This window comes from Pelobates fuscus, chromosome 5 (genome assembly GCF_036172605.1).
Source record: "Pelobates fuscus isolate aPelFus1 chromosome 5, aPelFus1.pri, whole genome shotgun sequence".
In the NCBI taxonomy this organism is placed as follows: Eukaryota; Metazoa; Chordata; class Amphibia; order Anura; family Pelobatidae; genus Pelobates; species Pelobates fuscus.
Genome location: NC_086321.1, coordinates 3,180,575 through 3,207,211, shown reverse-complemented (window position 1 = coordinate 3,207,211; position 26,637 = coordinate 3,180,575). Strand labels below are relative to the sequence as shown.

The following is a 26,637-nucleotide window of genomic DNA, read 5'->3' as shown; positions in this document are numbered from 1 at the left end:
TTATGATTTTTGAGTATATTTATATTTAAAGGACGCTGATTTCAAATATGTAACTTTTATTAATATTGCATGTATACTTTTAAATGTATTAATGTTGTGTAAAAACTGTATATTTTCTGCCTGTGATAATTAAGTTAGTCTATTGTGTTGAGATAATTGTATCACGGGCAGAGGGGAGGACTTCTGCTGGGGGTGGTTTACTTTATTGTATGTGTTGTAATGTGTGGGTGGTCCTATGTAGGGAAAACCTGCAGAAAAGAAGGCCCTTTGGTGCCAAGTAAAACAGATCTTCTTGACCCTCAACACGTAGTCTTGTCTCGTGATTGGAGGGGACAGCTATATCACACTGGGGATTGCTATGTTCTGCATACTCCCCTGAGCTTTAATCACTCAGCTCTTTTAAGAACTTGTTCCTGATACGCTCTCCTGGAGGACAGAAGCTGATCCAGGGTGGACAGAAGACGGCGAGACTCCAGTTAAGCTATGGCGGTTGTGGAGTCTGCGGTGGTTGTGGTGTCCGGTGCGGTGCTTGTGGTCCTCGGCGCAGGCTAGGAAGCGTCTATCAATGGAAGGTACTCGGTCGGAGTACGGGGAGTTCCGTTACAGCACCCTGTACGGCCGCACAGCTCACACACCATTAAAGCCGGCCCCTGTGTGCGAGCTATGTCAGCTGCTTGTCTCCCCAGCTCCCTACTGTCATTGCACCCTGTACGGCCACACAGCTCACACACCATTAAAGCCGGCCCCCGCGTGTGGGAGTTATGTCGGCTGCTTGTCTCCCAGGTTCCCTACTGTCATGGCACCTTGTACGGCTGCTTAGCTCACACACCATAAAAGCCGGCCCCTGCTTGGCAGCATTAGTGGGGCACCCCCTCTTAACCCGTTGTAACAAAACCCCTGTTTAAGCCATATATTTGCTTAAACACGAGACAAGACTACGTGTTGAGGGTCAAGAAGATCTGTCTGTACTGGCACATACAGCCTATTTTATTCACATTCTACAAACATAGTACTGCCCACAGGGTTTTGAAGAACAACCAATCAACACATTACAACACAGCTAACACTCCCATTCATTACATCAGAAATCCTCCCCTCTGCCTGTGATACAATTATCTCAACAAAATAGACTAACTTAATTATCACAGGCAGGAAAATACAGTATTATAAAACATATCACAGGGACCGCAAAATATGCAATAATCCCATAAAAAATATCACATATCCAAAATTCACCCTGATCCGTTCAGTAGTTTGGAAGATACGGTTTAATGCAGATTCCGCAGAACATATACAGGCTATATGAAAAATAATTACTGTTAAATGTGTCCCCTGTTCTGTAGTTTAAAACTACTGAACGAAGTCTTTGTGCACCAAATACCGGTGAGATGGCACCGTGTAGAAAAGTCCAAACAGTGTCTGTGAGTTAAAATGGCCGCCATCCATTGTTCTCACCATGTGCTTCATCCATTGTTCTCACCATGTGCCTCTGATACATGAAATGGTGGCCACCCAGTAACTCCAGTTTGTCTGGTAGTCTATCCAGCCAAACCAACAGATGAAACACATGGGGAACAGTGCAACAAACAAAGGGAATCATAAAAAATATGGACAATATTGTGTCATATTTGTGCACAATCTCCAGTTTTGTCACAGGGCACAAATAGTGTTTTCAAATGCCATATATCAAAGGGCCATAGTCAGAAGGTAGGAGGCGGGCAAGCATCCCCCTTCAAGAACACGTGGCGAGGTCTGTTCCGCCACAGGATTAATCGTGCATTTGGCTATAATCATTCGGTTAACGAATGTTCTGTCAAATGACCGACCACCCAGAGCAGGAGTGTGGCACCAATTAACCCTCTTGACCTGTGGAAACCGCAAACACCTCAACATTCTGATGGTTTAACAGGGTGGTCGGCGTTCGTTTGTGCGAACACGTGGCATCGGCCATTTTGTTTAGTCGAACGCACTCAGCGGGGGTTTGGTTGTCGACCGCGTGGAACTGATTTTGGCTACATTTTTCCACGGACACCACTGAACTTCTACCTTCAGTGCGTTCGACTAGAAATATACGAACAAAGCGCTAATTTGTGGGTTTCTTCATGGAAAATGCATGACAGTATATTTTTTAGCTTGGAGATAATTGAGCTGTGTTACAAATTGCTATTTGTAACTGGCCCTTTAAATGATAAATTGCCCTGCTTCCCTGGATTGTGGAGAAGCCTGTTTGCCAGCCTCCTTCCTCATGACTATGGCCCCTAGAAGAATGTGCCCCTGAAAACTTATGGACTTTTATTGGGTGTGTATGGCCCTTTAAGAACCGTCTGGGGACATCTTGTGACTTTGGTGAACAATGCCCCTTTAAGACTATGTCCCCAGACCTGTAAAATAACTTGTTCCTGGCTTTCTCCCTCTTGGTTCAGTAAATAGGGCTTACTGAACCAAGTACCACACAGGCAGACCTCCCAGAAGTTAAAGTGTGCAGGCAATTTACCTCCCAGGCTGTGAGGTTACTGCAAGTTAATTGCCGAGCGCTGGGTGGCCGCCATTCGACAGTTTCTGCATGAAATTGACCGACCACACAGCCCAAATCTATGGAACTGTTTTGGGCAGGAAATTGTGCTTGCGGTCGGTCATAAAGGACTTCCACTTAACTTTTGATCCGCTGGAGGGATTTGTATGATTTTTGGAAGTGTTTATGTTTGATGTATGCTGAGTTTAAATATGTATATATATATATATATATATATATATATATATTAAATATTTATGGAGATTGAATGTATGGTTTTAAAGTTACAGTGTATGTGTAAAAACTGTATTTTTACTGTCTGTGATAATTATGTTAAACCATAATTATATCACAGACAGAAGGGAGGATTTTGTGTGTAATTACTGGGAGTGGTTTCAATGATGTACGTGTATGATTGGTTGTTTTGTCCCTCCCTGTGGGTGGTCCTGTATTTACAAAATGGTAATAAAAACCAGGCTGGGTGTTCCAGCACCTCAGACCTCTTCTGACCCTCTAACTTGCAGCCTTGACTCATGCTTGTAGGGGACAGCTATAATCACTACAGGGATTGCTATGCTCTGCATATTCACTTGAGCTTTAATCACTTTGTTCTTGTTCCTGGTACCCTCTCCTGGAGGAGAGATCTTTCCCATACGGTCCTGAATGCTGAAGGTTCATTCAGGGTGGAAGGAAGACGGCGCGGCTCCAGTTAAACTACGGCGGTGGAGTCTGCGGTGGTTGTGGTGTCCAGTGCGGTGCTTGTGGTCCTCGGCGCAAGCTAGGAAGCGTCCATTAACGGAAGGATCCGTTACAAGCTGATATAACGATTAACTCAATTATCTACTAAGCAGATAGGGAGGAATGTACTGTAATTAATGGGTGTGCTTTTACTGTACAATTGTAATTGATTGGCTGTTGTATTACCATTGTCAGTGCCCTACAAGGTCCAGTGGGTGGTAACATTCCTGTAAGAACCTGCATAAAAGCAGCTGCTGTGTGGTCATTAAATAAGTTCTGCTTAACCCTTCAAAACGTAGCCTCGTCTCGTTATTGAAAGGGAACCTGCTCAGCATAATCACTAGCTCTTTTAAGACCTCTGCTTCTCTCTTCACTCTGATCCAGCGGATGGGATAACGCAACTCCACTGCAGCCCAGCATTTTGCCGGGAAGAAGGACTTCTCCAACGGCTAATACCCCCTCTCCAACTGTGGTAGCCGTTACACCCGTGATCACAACACAGCAGCACCAGCCCTAAATCTAATGCCAGTTTCTGATTGAAAAAGAAAATGTTAATATGTCTAACCTACCTTTCAGTATGATTGTATTGAAAATATTAATAGAGACATAGTTACATATTAATATAGATTGAAAAAGACACTTCGGCCTTTCACATCTCTGAGTTTTTCACCACAAAATGAGGAAAAATTCCCAAACTGGCAGTCAGATTTATTAATATCCTTCATATTAATTATTATATCCTTCAATATTCTGTGATTTTTTTTTCATTTATCCAACTGCTTATAAATCTGCACAGAATTGAGTAAAACAAGCTCTTTAGGCAGATAATTCCACAGGTTCATTGTTAGAGAATCGTTCCCCCTGCCGTATCAATAGGTGACCTGCATCGTGACCGCACATATCGATTCTTAATAATGTAACCCCTCCCCTCAGGGCTGTCAATCAGAAAGCCACAAACACAGTGTTCGATTTGTCCGTTATGTGCATGCAGGTCGGTCATAAAGGACGAGTCACAGACTGTGGGCATGTGGGCTCTCCCGAGAGTCCGGGAACTGTGCTATCAGTTTATCGAGCAGGTCCAATCAACCAATCCCATAATCCCTGCTGGACAGAGAATTACGGGATATGGTCAGTATTAACTGAGTGGACAATCTCATCCGGGTCTAAAACTTTTTCAATTTAATTTTTGCCAATATTTATTTTTCTTCTTATGCGATACCTATATTATGCATTAAAAAAATAAATAATATATATTAAATATTACATAGAAAATCCCTTTAATGAACAGGTTAGCAGAGGGCTCTGTATGTAACGTGCTGTCATTTTTCCACTTTATATCCTAATTAAAATCTTCCATTCCTCTTATTAATTTTTTTTTGCCTGCATCTGCACTTTTCCATTTCAATTCTATTATTCAAACCTGATTAAAAAGGGTTTGGCTTCTGTTGATTTATAAAGAGGCAGAATGTGGTTATCTTCTTGTTGTTTAATAACATTCTTTTATATGATGTCAATTAGTTACTGGTGTTTGTGACCGCTGACTGACATATCGTTACTCAATCTATTGTCTACGATTATTCTCATAGTACCATTAATCCTACCACAATCCCATTTAGGGTATAATTAGGCCGATCTTCCTTTGGAAAAGGTTCTGCTAAACCATCCTTGGCCTGTTGTGGTTGTGGTGTTTCTCACTGTAAGTTTATGGCATATCTCAAACACAGCTGTAATCTGGACAAAACGTTGAGACGGAACAGCAAACAAAGCATTAAAGTGAGAATCTTTAACTTGTGAATTCCATGGGCTGGGAGTCATGGCCTTAACCCCTTCACTGCTAAGCTCTTTCTATAAAAATTAGAACAGCATAACAGGTGTTTGTTTGGTGTGTGCTTTGCTGGTATAGATATCAGTGTTGTCACACACAGTGTGCTGGGACATTGACTTTCACTGTTCTAGCAGTAGATTGCACTCCATTGTCCCCTAGCGCTGTGTAGTGATAGAAACATAGAATGTGACGGCAGATAAGAACCATTCGGCCCATCTAGTCTGCCCAATTTTCTAAATACTTTCATTAGTCCCTGGCCTTATCTTATAGTTAGGATAGCTTATGCCTATCCCACGCATGCTTAAACTCCTTCAGTGTGTTAACTTCTACCACTTCAGCTGGAAGGCTATTCCATACATCCACTACCCTCTCAGTAAAGTAATACTTACGGATATTATTTTTAAACCTTTGCCCCTCTAATTTAAGACTATGTCCTCTTGTTGTGGTAGTTTTTCTTCTTTTAAATATAGTCTCTTCCTTTACTATGACAAAGTACCTGACCAATATAGGAATCCCCATCACTATCCAGCAGGGGGGAGGTATGAGACATATGGAGGGGCTGGGGGGGGGGGGCAATGATTCACTTGGTTGGTCTGGGATAAGGGGTTGGGGGAAACACATGGAAGGGATGGGGGAAGGAATGAAACACATGGTGGGGTTGGATGATACACATGGTTGGGTAGGGATGAGGGGCTGGGTGAAGGAATGAGACACATGGAGGGGCTGGGGAGAAGAATGAGAAGCATGAGGGGAGGAATAAGAAGTATGGAGTGGCTGGGGAGGAGGAATTAATCGTATGGAGGGGCTGGGGGTATGAGACACATGGTGGGGCTGGGGGGAGGAATGAGACACATGGCTGGGCTGGATGAGGGGCTGTGAGAAAAAGCACACATTGAGGAGCTGTTGGGGCAATGAGACACATGGAGGAGACTTGGGGGGATTAGACACATGGAGGGGCTGGGGGCAGGAATGAGATGCATGGAAGTGCTGGGGGAGAATTAGACACATGACTCGCCTGGGAGGAGGAAAGACACACATAAAGGAGCTGGTGGGGGGAATTAGATACATGGAGGAGATGGGGGGATGAGACAGATGGCTGGGCTAAGACAAGGGGCTAGGATGAGGAAAAACACACATGGAGGAGCTTCTGGGGGCAATGAGACACATGGAGGAGCCAGGGGGGCATTGAGACACATGGGGGCTGGGGGAGAATGACGCTCTTGGAGGGGCTGGGGGTGGAATGAGATGCATGGAGGGGCTGGTGGGAGGAATGAGATGCATGGGAGGAATGAGATGCTGGTGGGAGGAATGAGATGCATGGAGGGGATGCGGGGGAGGAATGAGACACATGGAGGGGCTGGGGGAGAATGAGACACATGGAGGGACTTGGAGGATGAGATACATGAAGGGGCCGGGGGCAGGAATGAGACACACTGGAGGGGCTGGGGGCAGGAATGAGATGCATGGAGGTGCTGGGGGAGAATGAGACATATGGAGGGGCTTGGGGCAGGAATGAGACACATGGAGGGACTGGGTGAGAACTAGACACAAGGCTGGCCTGAGAGGAGGAAAGACACACATAAAGGAGCTGCTGTGGGGAATTAGATACATGGAGGGGATGGGGGGGATGAGACCCATGGCTGGGCTAAGACAAGGAAAAGCTCACATGGATGAGCTGCTGGGGGCAATGAGCCACATGGAGGAGTCAGGGGGGCGTTGAGACACATAGAGGGGGTGGGGGAGAATGATGCTCTTGGAGGGGCTGGACATGGAATGAGACACATGGAGGGGCTGGGGGGAGAAATGAGACACATGGAGGGGCTGGGGGGAGAAATGAGACACATGGAGGGACTGGGGGAAGGAATGAGACACATGGAGGGTCTGGTGGGAGGAATGAGCTGCATGGAGGGGCTGGGGAGAATGATGCTCTTGGAGGGGCTGGGGGTGGAATGAGACAAATGGAGGGACAGGGCGGAAGAAATTAGACAAATGGAGGGGCTGGGGGTGGAATGAGACACATGGAGGAGCTGCTGGGGGGAACTAGATACATGGAGGAGCTTTGGTGGATGAGACCCATAAGGCAGGGGGCTCAGGGAAATTTTCAGCCCCCCCTGCGGTTTCTAGTTATCTCTCTGTAAGTGAATGGGAATATATTTGAGTGTAGTGTTGGTGTCTATGTAAAGCAGGGGTAGTCAACCTTTTAATACTTACTGCCCACTTTTGTATCTTTGTTAATTCTTTACCCCCACTGGTTCTGCAGTAACTCGATTATTTAGCGCAACTGCGACAAATCTTTTAGAAAGGAGGATTTTTTAAATAATATATGTACTTCAATTTATCTTATTTCTACTTTATGCGTGTTTATTATGTTTTTCACTTTTTAAAGTTAAATGTGAAAACAATACAGTTTATTGAAATTACCTTTACAAAATATTTGATATCTGGTTCGATTTTCTTAAGGAACAAACAAAGGTCTCCTCCTTTTTTCTATTCCCCACCCCCCCTTTTTTCTATTTTCAGTGTGTGAGCGGTACAGTGGGTGCATGTATGTGTGTAAGACGGGCAGTGTGTGCGTGTGTGTGTGTGTGTGAGGGGGCAGTGTGTGCATAGGGTGCAGAGGATCTATGTTGTGTGTGGGTGGGTGAGATATGAGAAAATCTCCCCCTCCCTTCTTCTTACCTTTGACCAGGCAGGGGGGACATAATGCGGCAAGCCCTGGTGGTCCAGTGGTGGCACGTTCACTTTAGCCTGCATCTCCTCTGGCTGCAGGCTAGATTTTCCTGTCCTCCTGCGAGCTATATGGTATATAATGTTATAGTATACCATACTATATGGTGTACAATGTTATACTAGTCAGGATTACTAGTTGATCCAGCGCGCAGAATTATATTAAATCTAGGACTAAAGGTAACGTCTTACCGGGCCTTAGAATGGCCGGACTTAACGTACCATAGCATAGTCAGGATACTTGACGGGGTCAGGGACTCAGAAAGAGACACAACGATGAGGGAAAGCCAAAAGTCAAAGATACCATAATGCAGGGAAGTCAAAATGAAGCAAAAGTCAATAACCAGAAATAAACGATCAGGAACGCGCTCTCGGATAACCAACTAAGGGAAACCACAACAGGGCACTGATCAAAAGGTAATTTGGGTTAAAATAACCCTTCTAGAGTTGTAATTGGCTATATGGGACCTCTGACCCCAAAACGTGCGTGCACGTCCATGACGCGACGCCGCACGCACATAAAAGTGTCGTTTTTAATATGGGCAAGGGTTATTTCTTTATTAGAAATGGAACTGCACCGGCCGGCGTCTCTGTTTACGCCCCACACGCCGGGAACCGAGATGGAAGGAGGATGGCCACGTGTAAGATGAGTGTCTGTTATTTCTGTCGGTGTGACCGCTGGTTTTCAGTGCGGTCATGCTGACAGAAACCCGCGGTATCGTGACAATACTATACTCAGGGTGAGTGGGCAGATTCTCAAAGTGAATGGACAGATTCTTAATGTGATTGGACATATTCTTAGTGTGAGTGGGCAGATTCTCAGAATGAATGGGTCGATTCTCATTGTGAATGGGCAGATTCTCATAGTGAGTGGGATGAATGGGCAGATTCTCCGGGTACGTGGGCAGATTCTCAGATTGAATGGGTAGATTCTCAATGTGAACGGGCAGATTCACAGAGTGCATGGGCAGATTCTCATAATGAGTGGGATGAATGGGCAGATTCTCAGGCAGGTTGGAGTTGAGTGGCTGATACTCTGTACTGATATAGAAATTACTGTTTACTTACAGGATTCTCATCACATTTTTTTCACAAACATTACTTTTCTCAGTCGCTGGTTGAGAGAATAAATTGCCTTTATTGCAAGGTCCTAATCTGGGCTTTTCTAGGTATTTCCCAGTCCCTTAAACCTTTATTGAGGTCTTACTAGAAATATGGCATTTTTATTACATGATCCAGTGAGAATTTCCTTCACCTTTATTAACCGGATCTTTCTATCCCCCCACCCCCACCAGTTAAAGGCCCGCGTTCTAACTACATTTTCTTGAAAGAGCAGTGCTTGCAGGACCTTTAATAGTCTCTGACAACTGTATCATCTTCAGATTCCATTAGAGTTGATGCTTGTGAATTCACACAACAGATAGCATTATCCTAGATTAGCAGCCAGGTCCACCACCCCCCACCCCCCAGTGTGGACCTGCACTGCTCATGTTAGATAAAGAGTGACCCAGGACATGTGCGAAATCTTCCTGCGACAGACAGATGGACAACACAGCAGAAAATTCCAAAAAGTGAAGAGACTGGATGGCATCTGTGAAGAAGGTGTGGTGTTGGTGATGATGCTGGGTACACCTTGTGTTTTGACATTGAGAGCAGAAATTGATATCGCTGTGGTGCATTTAGCAAAAAACTATTCTTTAAAGTACCTTTTACCATGACCCAGTACAGGTGCCCCATCAAAGGATAAAGTAAGAAAGTGACATGTACATATTGCCATGTACCATTTCTCGGACAAGATGATTGTCCTTATAGTACAGTTCTTACTGCTTCAAGTCTGAGGTGGATGTTGTAATGGTGGCTTCTGTGGTACAGAAAGTGGTGAAATTTCTGGGTCTGATGCTGCCTTCTGCAAAGTTGTGTTAGGTGCATGTCCTAGATTGTGACATTTCTGGTGATTTCATGACCATTGGAGAGGTTACCTCTTGGCCAACAGGCTGGTGTATAATTCTGGTCTCTTTTAAACTCACGCATTCCCAAGGACGGGGTACATAGGAAATATGAGAGAGATTTTGGGTGCTCCACCCAGCCAGGTAATCGATGTTTTCCCAGAAGTGCCAGGCTGTGGCTAGGCTGGGGTGCATCCCGACACCCAGATCAGTCTATTGAGCAGCTCAAGCCACAGTTGGTGTGATTCAGAGCTGGACAGGGTTAGAGGCACTTCAGATCACATCGTCCTCAGAGCGTTCTCCAAGTAGCCAAAAAGTCCTCATCTTCCCTTTACCCTAAATGACAAAAATCATCATAAGACCACAGAAAGAAACCTAAACCCTGCTCTACGGTAGTAAATAAAATTTTAAAAAACATGTTTAAATATGAAACATAGCTAAATATGATTAGTTCTCATAGGGTTTACTTCACGTTTCCATAGAATGACCCCTAACCTCCTGCAAATACCTTCATTTCAATGTCTCCTCGAAGCTCCAGGAGGAAGCAGCCAAATTCATCCAGGACTTCTTTGGTGGCAGAAGATATATGGATCCGGAGGGCTGGAGAAAACGCAGTAAATTAAAATATAGCCATGAAGAGAACAAAACATAGTAAAAATACCTAACAAAATTCTCATCTCTGCACATTTTGCCTTCCATCCTCGGATCTGTTTTTATGAAACCTATGTAGATGTCTACATGTTGGTCTGACTGACCAATGAATCATTCATGCTCTTTTTTTTAATACATTGCATTCACTATTGAACATATATCCCAGGCTAAACCTCTACCAAATATATCGCTGGCCATGTGATATCCCTAGCTATGTAATGTCACTAAGGTATAACATATTCAGAGATATCGCATAGCCAGGGATATAACATCCCTGGCTAAGTGATATATCTGGCTACGTGATATCTTTGGATATGCGATATCCCTGGCTATATCACATAGTCAGGGATATCACATAGACAGAGATAGCAGGGATATCACATAGACAGAGATAGCAGGGATATCACATAGACAGAGATACCAGAGATATCACATAGACAGAGATACCAGAGATATCACATAGACATAGACAGAGATACCAGAGATATCACATAGACATAGACAGAGATACCAGAGATATCACATAGACATAGACAGAGATACCAGAGATATCACATAGACATAGACAGAGATACCAGAGATATCACATAGACATAGACAGAGATACCAGGGATATGACATAGACAGAGATACCAGGGATATCACATAGACAGAGATACCAGGGATATCACATAGACAGAGATACCAGGGATATCACATAGACAGAGATACCAGGGATATCACATAGACAGAGATACCAGGGATATCACATAGACAGAGATACCAGGGATATCACATAGACAGAGATACCAGGGATATCACATAGACAGAGATACCAGGGATATCACATAGACAGAGATACCAGGGATATCACATAGACAGAGATACCAGGGATATCACATAGACAGAGATACCAGGGATATCACATAGACAGAGATACCAGGGATATCACATAGACAGAGATACGAGGGATATCACATAGACAGAGATACCAGGGATATCACATAGACAGTGATACCAGGGATATCACATAGACAGAGATACCAGGGATATCACATAGACAGAGATACCATGGATATCACATAGACAGAGATACCAGGGATATCACATAGACAGTGATACCAGGGATATCACATAGACAGAGATACCAGAGATATCACATAGGCAGAGATACAAGGGATATCACATACAGGGAGTGCAGAATTATTAGGCAAGTTGTATTTTTGAGGATTAATTTTATTATTGAACAACAACCATGTTCTCAATGAACCCAAAAAACTCATTAATATCAAAGCTGAATATTTTTGGAAGTAGTTTTTAGTTTGTTTTTAGTTTTAGCTATTTAGGGGGATTGCTGTGTGTGCAGGTGACTATTACTGTGCATAATTATTAGGCAACTTAACAAAAAACAAATATATACCCATTTCAATTATTTATTTTTACCAGTGAAACCAATATAACATCTCAACATTCACAAATATACATTTCTGACATTCAAAAACAAAACAAAAACAAATCAGTGACCAATATAGCCACCTTTCTTTGCAAGGACACTCAAAAGCCTGCCATCCATGGATTCTGTCAGTGTTTTGATCTGTTCACCATCAACATTGCGTGCAGAAGCACCCACAGCCTCCCAGACACTGTTCAGAGAGGTGTACTGTTTTCCCTCCTTGTAAATCTCACATTTGATGATGGACCACAGTTTCTCAATGGGGTTCAGATCAGGTGAACAAGGAGGCCATGTCATTAGATTTTCTTCTTTTATACCCTTTCTTGCCAGCCACGCTGTGGAGTACTTGGACGCGTGTGATGGAGCATTGTCCTGCATGAAAATCATGTTTTTCTTGAAGGATGCAGACTTCTTCCTGTACCACTGCTTGAAGAAGGTGTCTTCCAGAAACTGGCAGTAGGACTGGGAGTTGAGCTTGACTCCATCCTCAACCCGAAAAGGCCCCACAAGCTCATCTTTGATGATACCAGCCCAAACCAGTACTCCACCTCCACCTTGCTGGCGTCTGAGTCGGACTGGAGCTCTCTGCCCTTTACCAATCCAGCCACGGGCCCATCCATCTGGCCCATCAAGACTCACTCTCATTTCATCAGTCCATAAAACCTTAGAAAAATCAGTCTTGAGATATTTCTTGGCCCAGTCTTGACGTTTCAGCTTGTGTGTCTTGATCAGTGGTGGTCGTCTTTCAGCCTTTCTTACCTTGGCCATGTCTCTGAGTATTGCACACCTTGTGCTTTTGGGCACTCCAGTGATGTTGCAGCTCTGAAATATGGCCAAACTGGTGGCAAGTGGCATCTTGGAAGCTGCACGCTTGACTTTTCTCAGTTCATGGGCAGTTATTTTGCGCCTTGGTTTTTCCACATGCTTCTTGCGACCCTGTTGACTATTTTGAATGAAACGCTTGGTTGTTCGATGATCACGCTTCAGAAGCTTTGCAATTTTAAGAGTGCTGCATCCCTCTGCAAGATATCTCACTATTTTTGACTTTTCTGAGCCTGTCAAGTCCTTCTTTTGACCCATTTTTGCCAAAGGAAAGGAAGTTGCCTAATAATTATGCACACCTGATATAGGGTGTTGATGTCATTAGACCACACCCCTTCTCATTACAGAGATGCACATCACCTAATATGCTTAATTGGTAGTAGGCTTTCGAGCCTATACAGCTTGGAGTAAGACAACATGCATAAAGAGGATGATGTGGTCAAAATACTAATTTGCCTAATAATTTTGCACTCCCTGTAGACAGAGATACCAGGGATATCAAATAAACAGAGATACCAGAGATATCACATAGAGAGAGATACCAGGGATATCACATAGAGAGAGATACCAATGATATCACATAGACAGTGATACCAGGGATATCACATATACCAAGATACCAGGGATATCACATGGACAGAGATACCAGGGATATCACATAAACAGAGATATCACATAGAGTGAGATACCAGGGATATCACATAGAGAGATACCAATGATATCACATAGACAGAGATACCAGGGATATCACATAAACAGTGATACCAGGGATATCACATAGACAGAGATACCAGGGATATCACATAGACAGAGATACCAGGGATATCACAAAGACAGAGATACCAGAGATATCACATAGACAGAGATACCAGAGATATCACATAGACAGAGATACCAGGGATATCACAAAGACAGAGATACCAGGGATATCACATAGACAGAGATACCAGGGATATCACATAGACAGAGATACCAGGGATATCACATAGACAGAGATACCAGGGATATCACATAGAAAGATATACCAGGGATATCACATAGACAGAGATACCAGGGATATCACATAGACAGAGATACCAGGGATATCACATAGAAAGATATACCAGGGATATCACATAGACAGAGATACCAGGGATCTCACAAAGACAGAGATACCAGGGATATCACATAGACAGAGATACCAGGGATATCACATAGACAGAGATACCAGGGATATCACATAGACAGAGATACCAGGGATATCACATAAACAGAGATATCACATAGAGTGAGATACCAGGGATATCACAGAGAGAGATACCAATGATATTACATAGACAGAGATACCAGGGATATCACATAAACAGTGATACCAGGGATATCACATAGACAGAGATACCAGGGATATCACATAGACAGAGATACCAGGGATATCACAAAGACAGAGATACCAGAGATATCACATAGACAGAGATACCAGAGATATCACATAGACAGAGATACCAGGGATATCACAAAGACAGAGATACCAGGGATATCACATAGACAGAGATACCAGGGATATCACATAGACAGAGATACCAGAGATATCACATAGACAGAGATACCAGGGATATCACAAAGACAGAGATACCAGGGATATCACATAGACAGAGATACCAGAGATATCACATAGACAGAGATACCAAGGATATCACATAGGCAGAGATACCAGGGATATCACATAGACAGCGATACCAGGGATATCACATAGACAGAGATACCAGGGATATCACATAGACAGAGATACCAGGGATATCACATAGACAGAGATACCACGGATATCACATAGACAGAGACACCAGGGATATCACATAGACAGAGACACCACGGATATCACATAGACAGAGACACCAGGGATATCACATAGACAGAGATACCAGGGATATCACATAGACAGAGACACCAGGGATATCACATAGACAGAGATACCAGGGATATCACATAGACAGAGATACCAGGGATATCACAAAGACAGAGATACCAGGGATATCACATAGACAGAGACACCAGGGATATCACATAGACAGAGATACCAGGGCTATCACATAGACAGAGATACCAGGGATATCACAAAGACAGAGATACCAGGGCTATCACATAGACAGAGATACCAGGGATATCACAAAGACAGAGATACCAGGGATATCACATAGACAGAGATACCAGAGATATCACATAGACAGCGATACCAGAGATATCACATAGACAGAGACACCACGGATATCACATAGACAGAGACACCAGGGATATCACATAGACAGAGATACCAGGGATATCACAAAGACAGAGATACCAGAGATATCACATAGACAGAGATACCAGAGATATCACATAGACAGAGATACCAGGGATATCACATAGACAGAGATACCAGGGATATCACATAGACAGAGATACCAGGGATATCACATAGACAGAGATACCAGGGATATCACAAAGACAGGGTCAGTGAGACGTCTGCTGTGTGTGGTTTTCTACATGTAGGAATGATGTCACTGTGCGCAGGTTGAGAAATCTTTTCTGAAATTACCTTCACCATTAGACTCCATTCGTGATGCGGTGTTCACCGTGTCGCCAAACAGGCAGTACCGTGGCATTTTCAAGCCAACTACTCCAGCGCACACTGGACCTGAGACACAAAAAAGGAATGAGTAAAAAACTGAACGAATCTATCATTTCAACGATATTATAAAACAGAAACAAACACAGGTACAAAGCGACGCAGATACTACCATACACATATATCTGCACTTTAATAGTAATTATATATATATATATATATATATATATATTACGGTACTCCAGCCAGGGAGGTGTTTTGGTGCTTATAGTTAGCGTTGCCAGACCCACCATGTTCTCTGGGACACATATCACATATCACATGGTTACAAGATACCAGGGATATCACATATACCAAGATACCAGGGATATCACATATACCAAGATACCAGGGATATCACATAGACAGAGATACCAAGGATATCACATAGACAGAGATACCAGGGATATGACATAGACAGGATACCAGGGATATGACATAGACAGAGATACCATGGATATCACATAGACAGAGATACCAGGGATATCACATAGACAGAGATACCAGGGATATGACATAGACAGGATACCAGGGATATGACATAGACAGAGATACCAGGGATATCACATAGACAGAGATACCAGGGATATCACATAGACAGAGATACCAGGGATATGACATAGACAGAGATACCAGGGATATGACATAGACAGAGATACCAGGGATATCACATAGACAGAGATACCAGGGATATCACATAGACAGAGATACCAGAGATATCACATAGACAGAGACACCAGGGATATCACATAGACAGAGATACCAGAGATATCACATAAACAGAGATACCAGAGATATCACATAGACAGCGATACCAGAGATATCACATAGACAGCGATACCAGGGATATCACATAGACAGAGACACCAGGGATATCACATAGACAGCGATACCAGGGATATCACATAGACAGAGATACCAGAGATATCACATAGACAGAGATACCAGGGATATCACATAGACAGAGACACCAGGGATATCACATAGACAGAGACACCAGGGATATCACATAGACAGAGACACCAGGGATATCACATAGACAGAGACACCAGGGATATCACATAGACAGAGACACCAGGGATATCACATAGACAGAGACACCAGGGATATCACATAGACAGCGATACCAGGGCTATCACATAGACAGAGATACCAGAGATATCACATAGACAGAGATACCAGGGATATCACATAGACAGCGATACCAGAGATATCACATAGACATACTGATGGGCATTGCAAGGGTTGTCCTGTAAAATTCATTAGAAGGTGTATTAGATGAAGCGATTAGGCAATGAAGAATCCTGGAGAATATGTATTATACATACTGCAGGGCAGCTCTTTTCATAAATACGAAAAAAATGATGTCACTTTAAATATATATTAAATATTTAGCAACTGACAATCCAGTTGAGTCCTGGCACAGTAAGTTGCATAGTGTATTGGATTAGTATAAATAAACACATTATTTCTGTTCTATTAAACTATGTTCATGGTGGAAAAGGACAACGTCTCGAATAATGATTTCCAGAACACCAGGATGGCCGCTCCAAGTTCCAGGATGATGGTAAAGACAGCAATGTGTCCCGGGCTCTGGGAGTGACCCACATTCCTTGCTTCATTCTACCACGTGTTCCTGTACACCTCGTCAATTCATGGTGCTCTATGCAAACACATCTATTGTGACGCACAAGCTCTTGTGTTATTCATGCAACGTTGGGCACGTATATTTTGGAGTGGTGACCAATGAGACTTTATCTGTCCTTATATTAAAACCCCACCTCCGACATAAACTTGTTTCCCCTCTTGCAGTTTCCATTTTGTTGATCTGAGAGGCTTTTGTATTTTTTTTTGGACCCAGGCCTTTTTACTCAAATTTTCTGCAATCTGTTATCTGTTATCCTTGGCCTTGGCTTGATTTTCCGGTGACCTGTTGTGACAGACCGCTGGCACTCCGACTGAGTACCTCCGCCAATCGATGCTCCTAGTGCTCGCTGAGGACTCCAAGCACTCCAACTGACACCATCAGCACTGCAGACCCCACTTCCAGCGATACAGCTGCGCCGGGGTCTCGCCGTCTCCACCCACCCTGGATCCACGACCAGGATCCAGCTCCCAGTGAGTGAACCTCTCCTAAATCCAGAGCGTAGCAGGAACACATCCAGCTATTGCAAGAGCTTATTCTGGGGAGTAAGTGATTATAGCAATCCCCAGAGTGTAGGTATCCCTTCCCCCAAACATGAGCCAAGGCTTCAAGAAAGGTTCAAGATGATCTGATTTTAATGACCACACACTGGCTTTTATGCAAGTCCCCATGCAAGGGGACATCCCACAGGGTGGGGCACAGTACAACCAATCACAGACAATACAAACAAAATACTCCCACAGTGACATCACAATCCCTCCTCTCTATCCTGGAGATAATTGGGAAGTAATCAAATTATCTCCCAGGACAGAGGCAAGACTCCATTAACCACATGGTTACAAAAATACATAAAATTACACAATGTTACAATTACTACATAAAACATATACATGCAACATATCCCCAGATAGCTTAGATCTGAGTGCACATTATTATTGAATGGCGCTCAGAACACATACATACAATTCAATCGCCATGGAGCCAAAGTCTTTTCCATAGCCTTTCGTTACACGAATAGGCTCCATGGCATAGTTATCTGGGGTAGCACTACTTACATACTGAAAGTCCCAAACACCCCGGCAGAAATACCCAAATAAACCTTATTGCAGGGTAAAATACAGCTATCAGCACAGGGCCCATAGTCGGAAGGCAGGAGGCACTTCGTCACACCTGTTTCTAGATATCCCTTGACCTCAACCTGTAAAGACCAGTAATACACCACTATCCATCCTCTATCCTGTGTGTAACGGCTTACATGGTATCCAGACAGTGTGCATTTCTGCATTTCATTTTATTTTCACTCTTCACAAACTCCTTTCTGTACAAGGGATACGTTGGCATAATATTACAATTCCTGGGAAGTAAGTGTCCCTTTTAACAGCAGCTGCATTTTCACAGTAATTGGCCACGGTGGATCTCATTGCAATATCTCCTGATTGGACTCACAAGGGTAAACTGCCTGGGGAACTCATAAAACTCAAATGTGGGCCTTAACTATGCATTATTTCCCCCAAAACTGACATAACAGAGAGGAAAGAGGAGACTACCGAATACCATCATGGGCTGCGTTCACAGACAACAATTTATTCTCCGATGGATTATTAAGATTTTCAGAAGAGACAGAGCTAGATTTTCCTGTCCTTTTTTGGAATATTTTTTTTTTCTATTCTGTGGAGAGATATTTAACTCCTTATCATTCAGATTCCTCGCACTAATCCGTATTATGTTTTCTTATCTCACAATTTACCCTTCATCCTTCATTCTAGCAACAAGTTGTCCCTCAATTATTTCAATTACAAATTTGCCTTTCACATACCCTCATTATCCAAGCCACTTATTAACCCCTTATTACACCAGTAACACATTCAGCTTCCCAATATTCCAGTCACACATTAACCCCCCATTATCCCAAAGACACATTAACCCCTCCATTATGCTTTCAATCACCCTTCCCAGCCTGTTCCTGGCCTCCATCTCCCTTCCAGCAGGTTCCTGGCAACCATCTCCCTTCCAGACGGTATCTGGCCTCCATCTCCCTTCCAGCAGGTTCCTGGTCTACATCTCCCTTCCAGACGGTATCTGGCCTCCATCTCCCTTCCAGCAGGTTCCTGGCCTCCATCTCCCTTCTAGGCGGTTTCTGGCCTCCATCTTCCCTCCAGCCAGTTCTTGCCCTCCATCTCTCCTCCAGATGGTATCTGGCCTCCATCTCCTTTCCAGCCAATTCCTGCCCTCCATCTCCCTTCCAGCCAGTTCTTGCCCTCCATCTCCCTTCCAGCCAGTTCTTGCCCTCCATCTCTCCTCCATACGGTATCTGGCCTTCATCTCCCTTCCAAATGGTTCCTGCCCTCCATCTCCCCTCCAGCCGGTTCCGGCTCTCCATCTCCCCTCCAGCCGGTTCCTGCCTCCATCTCCCTTCCAGACGGTATCTGGCCTCCATCTCCCTTCAAGCCAGTTCCTGGTCTCCATCTCCCTTCCATACGGTATCTGGCCTCTGTGACGAGTCCAATCTCGCCACTGTGCATTGGAGGAGCCTGGTTGCCCGCCTGCTGCCTTTAGACTATGGCCCCATGTTGAAAACGCTTGATTTTCCCCTGCAAAGACACGAAAGCCGAGTCATTCGGTGCTTGCCCTGTTTGAGCGGTGATACCCCAGATAGCTATGCCATGGAGCCCATTCGTATAATGAAAGACTATGGGAAAGACTTTGGCTCCATGGCAATTGAACTGTATGTGTGTGATCTGAGCGCCATTCAGTAATAATGTGTGCTCAGATCTGAGCTATCTGGGGATATGTTGAATGTACCTGTTTTATGCAATGGCTGCACAGTTATATAGTATCTGAGTGTATTGTACGTGTTTATTGGTTGTTTTCCAAAACCCTGTTGGTGGTACTAATGTGTATATAAGAACAATAATTGGGGAAGGAATCTAATTATCTCCAAGGACAGAGGCAAAACTCCATTACCCACATGGCAGACAAAAAGACAGTAAAAGACATAAAGTTACATACTGATACATTTAACGCATAAAACACATGTTACAAATCGCTATTTGTAACTGGCCCTTTAAATGGAAAATTGCCCTGCTTCCTTGGATTGTGGAGAAGCCTATTTGCCAGCCTCCTTCCTCATGACTATGGCCCCTGGAAGATTGTGCCCCTGAAAACTTATTAACCTATATTGGGCTGCTGCTGGCCCTTTAAGAACTGTCTGGGGCCATATTGAGACTTTGGGTAACAATACCCTTTAAGACTATGGCCCCTGGAAGGTATTACCTGTCAAAGACTCTTTTAGCAGATTGGATTTTATAAGACTGTCCCTTTAAATAATTTGGAACAGTGCTGCAGCTTTAAATGGGCACTTCGGATGCAGCCGAAGTGCCGAAGTATTCGAAGTGGCCGCCATTCGACAAACGAACACGTGGCGGCGGCCATCTTTGTTCATTCGAACGAGGTCAGCGGTATGTGTAGCCAAATTCATGGAACTGAAATCGGCTACACATTTTACTGAATACCGCTGACCCTTACCTTCTCCTACACTTCGTTTTTCAGCTCCAGAGACTAAGTCCCGTTCGAAATGGTCGTTTTTTCGGCATGAAATTGACCGGCCGCACAGCCCAAATCTATGGAACTGTTTTGGGCAGGAAATTGTGCTTGCGGTCGGTCATAAAGGGACCTACAGCTAACTTTTGATCCACTGGAGGGATTTGGCTGATTTTTGGAAGTGTTTATGTTTGATGTATGCCGAGTTCAAATTTTTATGGAGATTGAATGTATAGTTTTAAAGTTACAGTGTATGTGTGAAAACTGTATTTTTACTGTATGCTATAATTATGTTATATGTTTATCTGAGGGGAGGAGACGTGGGGGTGGTACCATGTATGTGATTGGTTAATTTCAACCTCCCCCTGGGAGTGTCCTGTGTGTACCTTTTTGTAATAAAAAGCAGGCTGGGTGTCCCAGTCCTGAGTTCTTCTTGACCCTTCAAAACGTAGCCTCGTCTCGTTATTGGAGGGAATTGCTGTATCACACTGGGGATTGCAATGCTCTGCATATTCCCCTGAGCTTAATCACTTAGCTCTTTTAAGAGCTTGTTCCGGATACGCTCTCCTGGAGGAGAGGTCTTCCCCACACGGTCCTGAATGCTGGAGGTTCATTCCAGGGTGGAAGGAAGACGGCGCGGCTCCAGTTAAGCTACGGCGGTTGTGGAGCCTGTGGTGGTTGTGGTGTCGTCTGCAGTGCTTGGAGTCCTCTGAGAGCGCTAGGAGCATCCATCAACGGAGGGTACTCGGTCGGAGTACATGGAGCTCCGTTACAACACACATTTCTACATATCCCCAGATAGCTTAGAACTGAGCGCACATTATTAGGTGAATGGCACTCAGATCACACAAATACAGTTTAATTGCCATGGAGCCAAAGTCTATAACTACAAGAATGGGCTCCCTGGCATGGCTGTCTGGGTTAACACATTCACATAAAGTCGGGTCCATAGTCCAAAGGCAAGAGGCGGGCAAGCAGCCCCCTCCAAGGACACGTGGCGAGGTCGGTTTCGCCACACTTCTCCCCTTTACCCCCCCAGACTAACAGGTTATCTGACCTCCTGCCGGTCAGTGCCCTGGTTAGTCCAGCAACCCACCCACGAAGCACAAACAGCAGTACCTCCCACCCACAGTAAATGTTTACTCCACCTGGATAAAGTAGCAGCTTGTCCAGGTCCAGGTTCCTCACCACGGCTGTGCGGGGAGCTGGTAGACTGCCTTGGTGGGTTGCCGAGTGGGCAGAGACCAGCGGTACTCTGCCCTGGTGCCAGCGCTACCACTGAAGTAGCCTGATTGGAGCCTGGTTGTGGGAGGGGGAGACCGACCGTCTCCCCTCTGGGTACACAGCTCTGGGGCTGGGGGACAGGACCGACCGTCCCTACCCCTTGTGCTGCAAGTGCAGAGACTATGGTCCCATCTGCACTGTTGGGGGGTGTTACATCTGCCCTTGGTGGGTTAGGCTGCCGCTGGACAGAGGGTGTAACAAGCTCCTCTCTCTGAACTGTAACCTGCCGCTGGGGAGAGGGGGCAGCAGGCTCATTTCTCTGACACTCTCTCTGCTGGTGGAGAGGGGGACCAGCTGTCTCCACTTTCAATATTTTGTCCTGCTGCTGGGGTGCGAGACTGACGGTCTCTGCTCCCTGCAGGACACTCTGCCGCTGGGGAGGAAGGACGGCACCTTCTGCACCCTGGGGTACACACTGCCGCTGGGGAGAAAAGACGGCACCTTCAGCTCCCTGTAACACACACTGCCGCTGGGGAGGAAGGACGGCACCTTCAGCTCCCTGTAACACACACTGCCGCTGGGGAGGAAGGACGGCACCTTCAGCTCCCTGGGGTACACACTGCCGCTGGGGAGGAAGGACGGCACCTTCAGCTCCCTGGGATACAATCTGCCGCTGGGGAGGAAGGACGGCACCTTCAGCTCCCTGGGGTACCCTTTTGAATCCCCGTAATGCACTCTGCCACCGTATAGGGCGACCGATACCTTTGGCTGGATCTGCCATGACCCGCAGGTACTCGTCTACCTGGCTCCTTACCAACTGCATGAATTTCTCAGAGGGGACAAATGTAACGAGAGCCATCCGTGAGGCATACTCTTTGTCAAACGCCTCCTGAGTGTAGCTGGGTGCCATGCTTGCTCTGCTGAAGTTGGTTTCCTTTGTAGATAGGGTCGCTGTACGGGTACTAGCGTTGCCCTCAATTTGCAATCCAAGGAATGGTGTTGCCCTGTAGCTGTCCTTCTGGGCTGTGGAAATGATCCCGCCGCTTGCCACCAATTGTTGCGGACCGTTTTGCACACAAGGGGATAAAACCCAGTTTAGGCGATAATCCCCTTTCAGATAGACCAGCAGCTACTGCAATCACCAACCTCCCGAACTCCAAACTGCACGTCTTCACCAACTCTCGAACAGCAGACACACGAACCCTGGAAGCAGCCGAACAGGCAAAGCAATACGAACAGCTTACACTCCTGGCAATCGGCATACAGTCAAATTCCCCCCAAGAATGAGACAACACTTCAGCTTCAGGGTTACACAGCAACAACACTGATATATTCACACAACAGGCTTATAAAGGATTCTCCCATGCAAGGGAGGGATTAACAGTACACCAATCATACATGTGTTACCTCCCACACATCTCACAATCCCTCCCCTCTGGCCTGGAGATAATTGGGGAAGGAATCTAATTATCTCCAAGGACAGAGGCAAAACTCCATTACCCACATGGCAGACAAAAAGACAGTAAAAGACATAAAATTACATACTGATACATTTAACACATAAAACACACATTTCTACATATCCCCAGTTAGCTTAGAACGGAGCGCACATTATTAGGTGAATGGCACTCAGATCACACAAATACAGTTTAATTGCCATGGAGCCAAAGTCTATAACTACACGAATGGGCTCCCTGGCATGGCTGTCTGGGTTAACACATTCACATAAAGTCGGGTCCATAGTCCAAAGGCAAGAGGCGGGCAAGCAGCCCCCTCCAAGGACACGTGGCGAGGTCGGTTTCGCCACAGGTGGGTTGTCAGACTAACTCAGGCACCGACCGACAGAAGGTCAGGTACCTGGTTAGTCTACCCCCAAAAGGGAGATATGTGGCGAAAGTAACCTCGCCACTGGTTTTTGGAGGGGCCTGTTTGCCAGCCTCCTGCCCTGCGACTATGGCCCTTTTAAAAACAGTGTATGGACACATGGAAACTTTTTGGACACTTTTTCTTTCCCTTTGAATCCCTGGAGAGGTTTGGCTCTTCCTCTCCCCCAGCTCCATTGTTCTCCAGCAGGGCGTTGTCCCAGGGACACTGCCAGACCAGTGGGAACTGGTTTGGGCAGGAAAAGCCATGCTTGCAATTGATAATAAAGGGACCTCAACCTAACTTTTTAACCCCTGCACGGATTCATGTGATTTTTACATATGTTGCTCCCCAAGTAATGCTGATCACAGAAATATAAGTATGTGATGTAAAATCAGGGAGTTTTAAAAATGTATTAAAAGTATGATGATTTTTCTGCTTGGAGATAATTGAGTAGATACAGTAAGAAACTCAATTATCTCCCAAGCAGAGGGGAGGAGAGGTATGGGAGTGTTTGTACTGTATACTACATGTTTATTGGTTGTTCTGTAAAACCCTGTGGGCGGTCCTGTATGTGTTACACCTGCATAAAAGAAGGCCCTTTGGTGCCAAGTAAAGAGAGTTCTACTTCACCCTCAATCTAGAGTCCGGTCTCTTATTGGGGGAATCGCTATATCACTTCCTATATAACTCCCCTGTTACCGGTATAGCACACACCTGTTTCCTATATTGTGGCAAACCTTGCCACTTACAGAATGTCTTCATATATATCTGACTATCATTACCATTGCTATGTTTATCTGTGGGGAAAAACCCACCACTGTTAAGAGCTCTGTATATAAAAGCGTTCATCTGGTTTATCTTCTGCATTCATGTGCTTACAGCACACGAATGCCGCTAACATTACATTGCCAGTTTCACGAACAGTGGATTCCTACACTGTTCGTGACACGAACTTAGGACCGAACGGGAGACCACCCCAGTAGGTCATGTGCCGCTCATTAGTGAGGTTGCAACATTGTATCCAGCCGTTAATGGGCTTTCTGTGTGTGTCCGCCGTTCGTGTACCAAACACATGACGGCGGCCATCTTTGCTTTGTTAGAGTTCAGCGGTGTTTGGTCGTCGAGTGCCTGGAACTAATATCGGCCACTTGATTTCCAAACACCGCTGGACTTCCATAGCGTTCGAGAAATTCACTCCTTTGGGGAAATAAAGATATTCGAGTTTTCTCTTCTAAACCCCAGTTCGTGTAAGTGTATATTATGAGCGGTGTTCGGTTAATTCTGCAGGGCTCAGAACGGTACTTTGGTATATTGTACCTGCCGATCCCTGCATTCGGTTGAGATGTCATTCACACAAATCGGTGGGAAATTGTGAGAATTATAGATTTTTATGTAAAATATGGCATATTACTGTAACCACTGGTAATTATCTGTACTTGCTGATGTCATCTTGGTGCTGGGAAACAACCTTGCATGGCCAGTTTCCCACTCAGTCCACCTGATTAAAACCCCTGCTGGAAACCCTTTACAGTAAAATCACATAAATTGGGGATTGTTTCATTAAAGCTCTCAGTTGACCTCCAAGCTATGTGTCGTCTAGTTCTTGGGAGAAAGGGATTGTAACTACGCTACCTGCTTCACTCTGTCTACCAGCGGAGATACCGTGGATAATACTACTACTCCGCCACATATATAACTCCCGTTACCGGTATAGTACACACCTGTTTCCTGCATAACTCCCCTGATACCGGTATAGCACACACCTGTTTCCTATATAACTCCCCGCTTACCGGTATAGTACACACCTGTTTCCTATATAACTCCCCTCTTACCGGTATAGCACACACCTGTTTCCTATATAACTCCCCTGTTACCGGTATTGCACACACCTGTTTCCTATATAATGCCCCTGTTACCAGTATAGCACACACCTGTTTCCTATATAACTCCCCTGTTACCAGTATAGCACACACCTGTTTCCTATATAACTCCCCTGTTACCAGTATAGCACACACCTGTTTCCTATATATCTCCCCTCTTACCAGTATAGCACACACCTGTTTCCTATATAACTCCCCTGTTACCGGTATAGCACACACCTGTTTCCTATATAACTCCCCTGTTACCGGTATAGCACACACCTGTTTCCTATATAATGCCCCTGTTACCGGTATAGCACACATCTGTTTCCTATATAACTCCCCTCTTACCAGTATAGCACACACCTGTTTCCTATATAACTCCCCTGTTACCAGTATAGCAAACACCTGTTTCCTATATAACTCCCCTCTTACCGGTATAGCACACACCTGTTTCCTATATAACTCCCCTCTTACCGGTATAGCACACACCTGCTTCCTATATAACTCCCCTCTTACCGGTATAGTACACACCTGTTTCCTATATAACTCCCCTCTTACCGGTATAGTACACACCTGTTTCCTATATAACTCCCCTCTTACCGGTATAGCACACACCTGTTTCCTATATAACTCCCCTGTTACCGGTATAGCACACACCTGTTTCCTATATAACTCCCCTGTTACCGGTATTGCACACACCTGTTTCCTATATAATGCCCCTGTTACCAGTATAGCACACACCTGTTTCCTATATAACTCCCCTGTTACCAGTATAGCACACACCTGTTTCCTATATAACTCCCCTGTTACCGGTATAGCACACACCTGTTTCCTATATAATGCCCCTGTTACCGGTATAGCACACATCTGTTTCCTATATAACTCCCCTCTTACCAGTATAGCACACACCTGTTTCCTATATAACTCCCCTGTTACCAGTATAGCAAACACCTGTTTCCTATATAACTCCCCTGTTACCGGTATAGCACACACCTGTTTCCTATATAACTCCCCTCTTACCAGTATAGCACACACCTGTTTCCTATATAACTCCCCTGTTACCGGTATAGCACACACCTGTTTCCTATATAACTCCCCTCTTACCGGTATAGTACACACCTGTTTCCTATATAACTCCCCTCTTACCGGTATAGTACACACCTGTTTCCTATATAATGCCCCTGTTACCGGTATAGCACACACCTGTTTCCTATATAATGCCCCTGT

General features: G+C 44.8%; 1 protein-coding gene across 2 annotated transcripts in view; it reads right to left on the bottom strand.

The window, feature by feature from the left end:
* Nucleotides 1-8,920: 8,920 nt before the first annotated feature.
* The window catches only part of NPR2 (natriuretic peptide receptor 2), a 266,856-nt gene continuing 249,139 nt past the window's right edge, over nt 8,921-26,637 (bottom strand). For both annotated transcript variants that reach the window (XM_063453527.1, XM_063453528.1), the window contains exons 20-22: nt 15,205-15,303; nt 10,257-10,348; nt 8,921-10,084 (exon numbers count right to left, since the gene is read on the bottom strand). In XM_063453527.1, the coding sequence (XP_063309597.1) occupies nt 10,022-10,084; nt 10,257-10,348; nt 15,205-15,303 (254 nt within the window). In that variant the 3' untranslated portion in view covers nt 8,921-10,021. The remainder of the gene's footprint in view (nt 10,085-10,256; nt 10,349-15,204; nt 15,304-26,637) is intronic.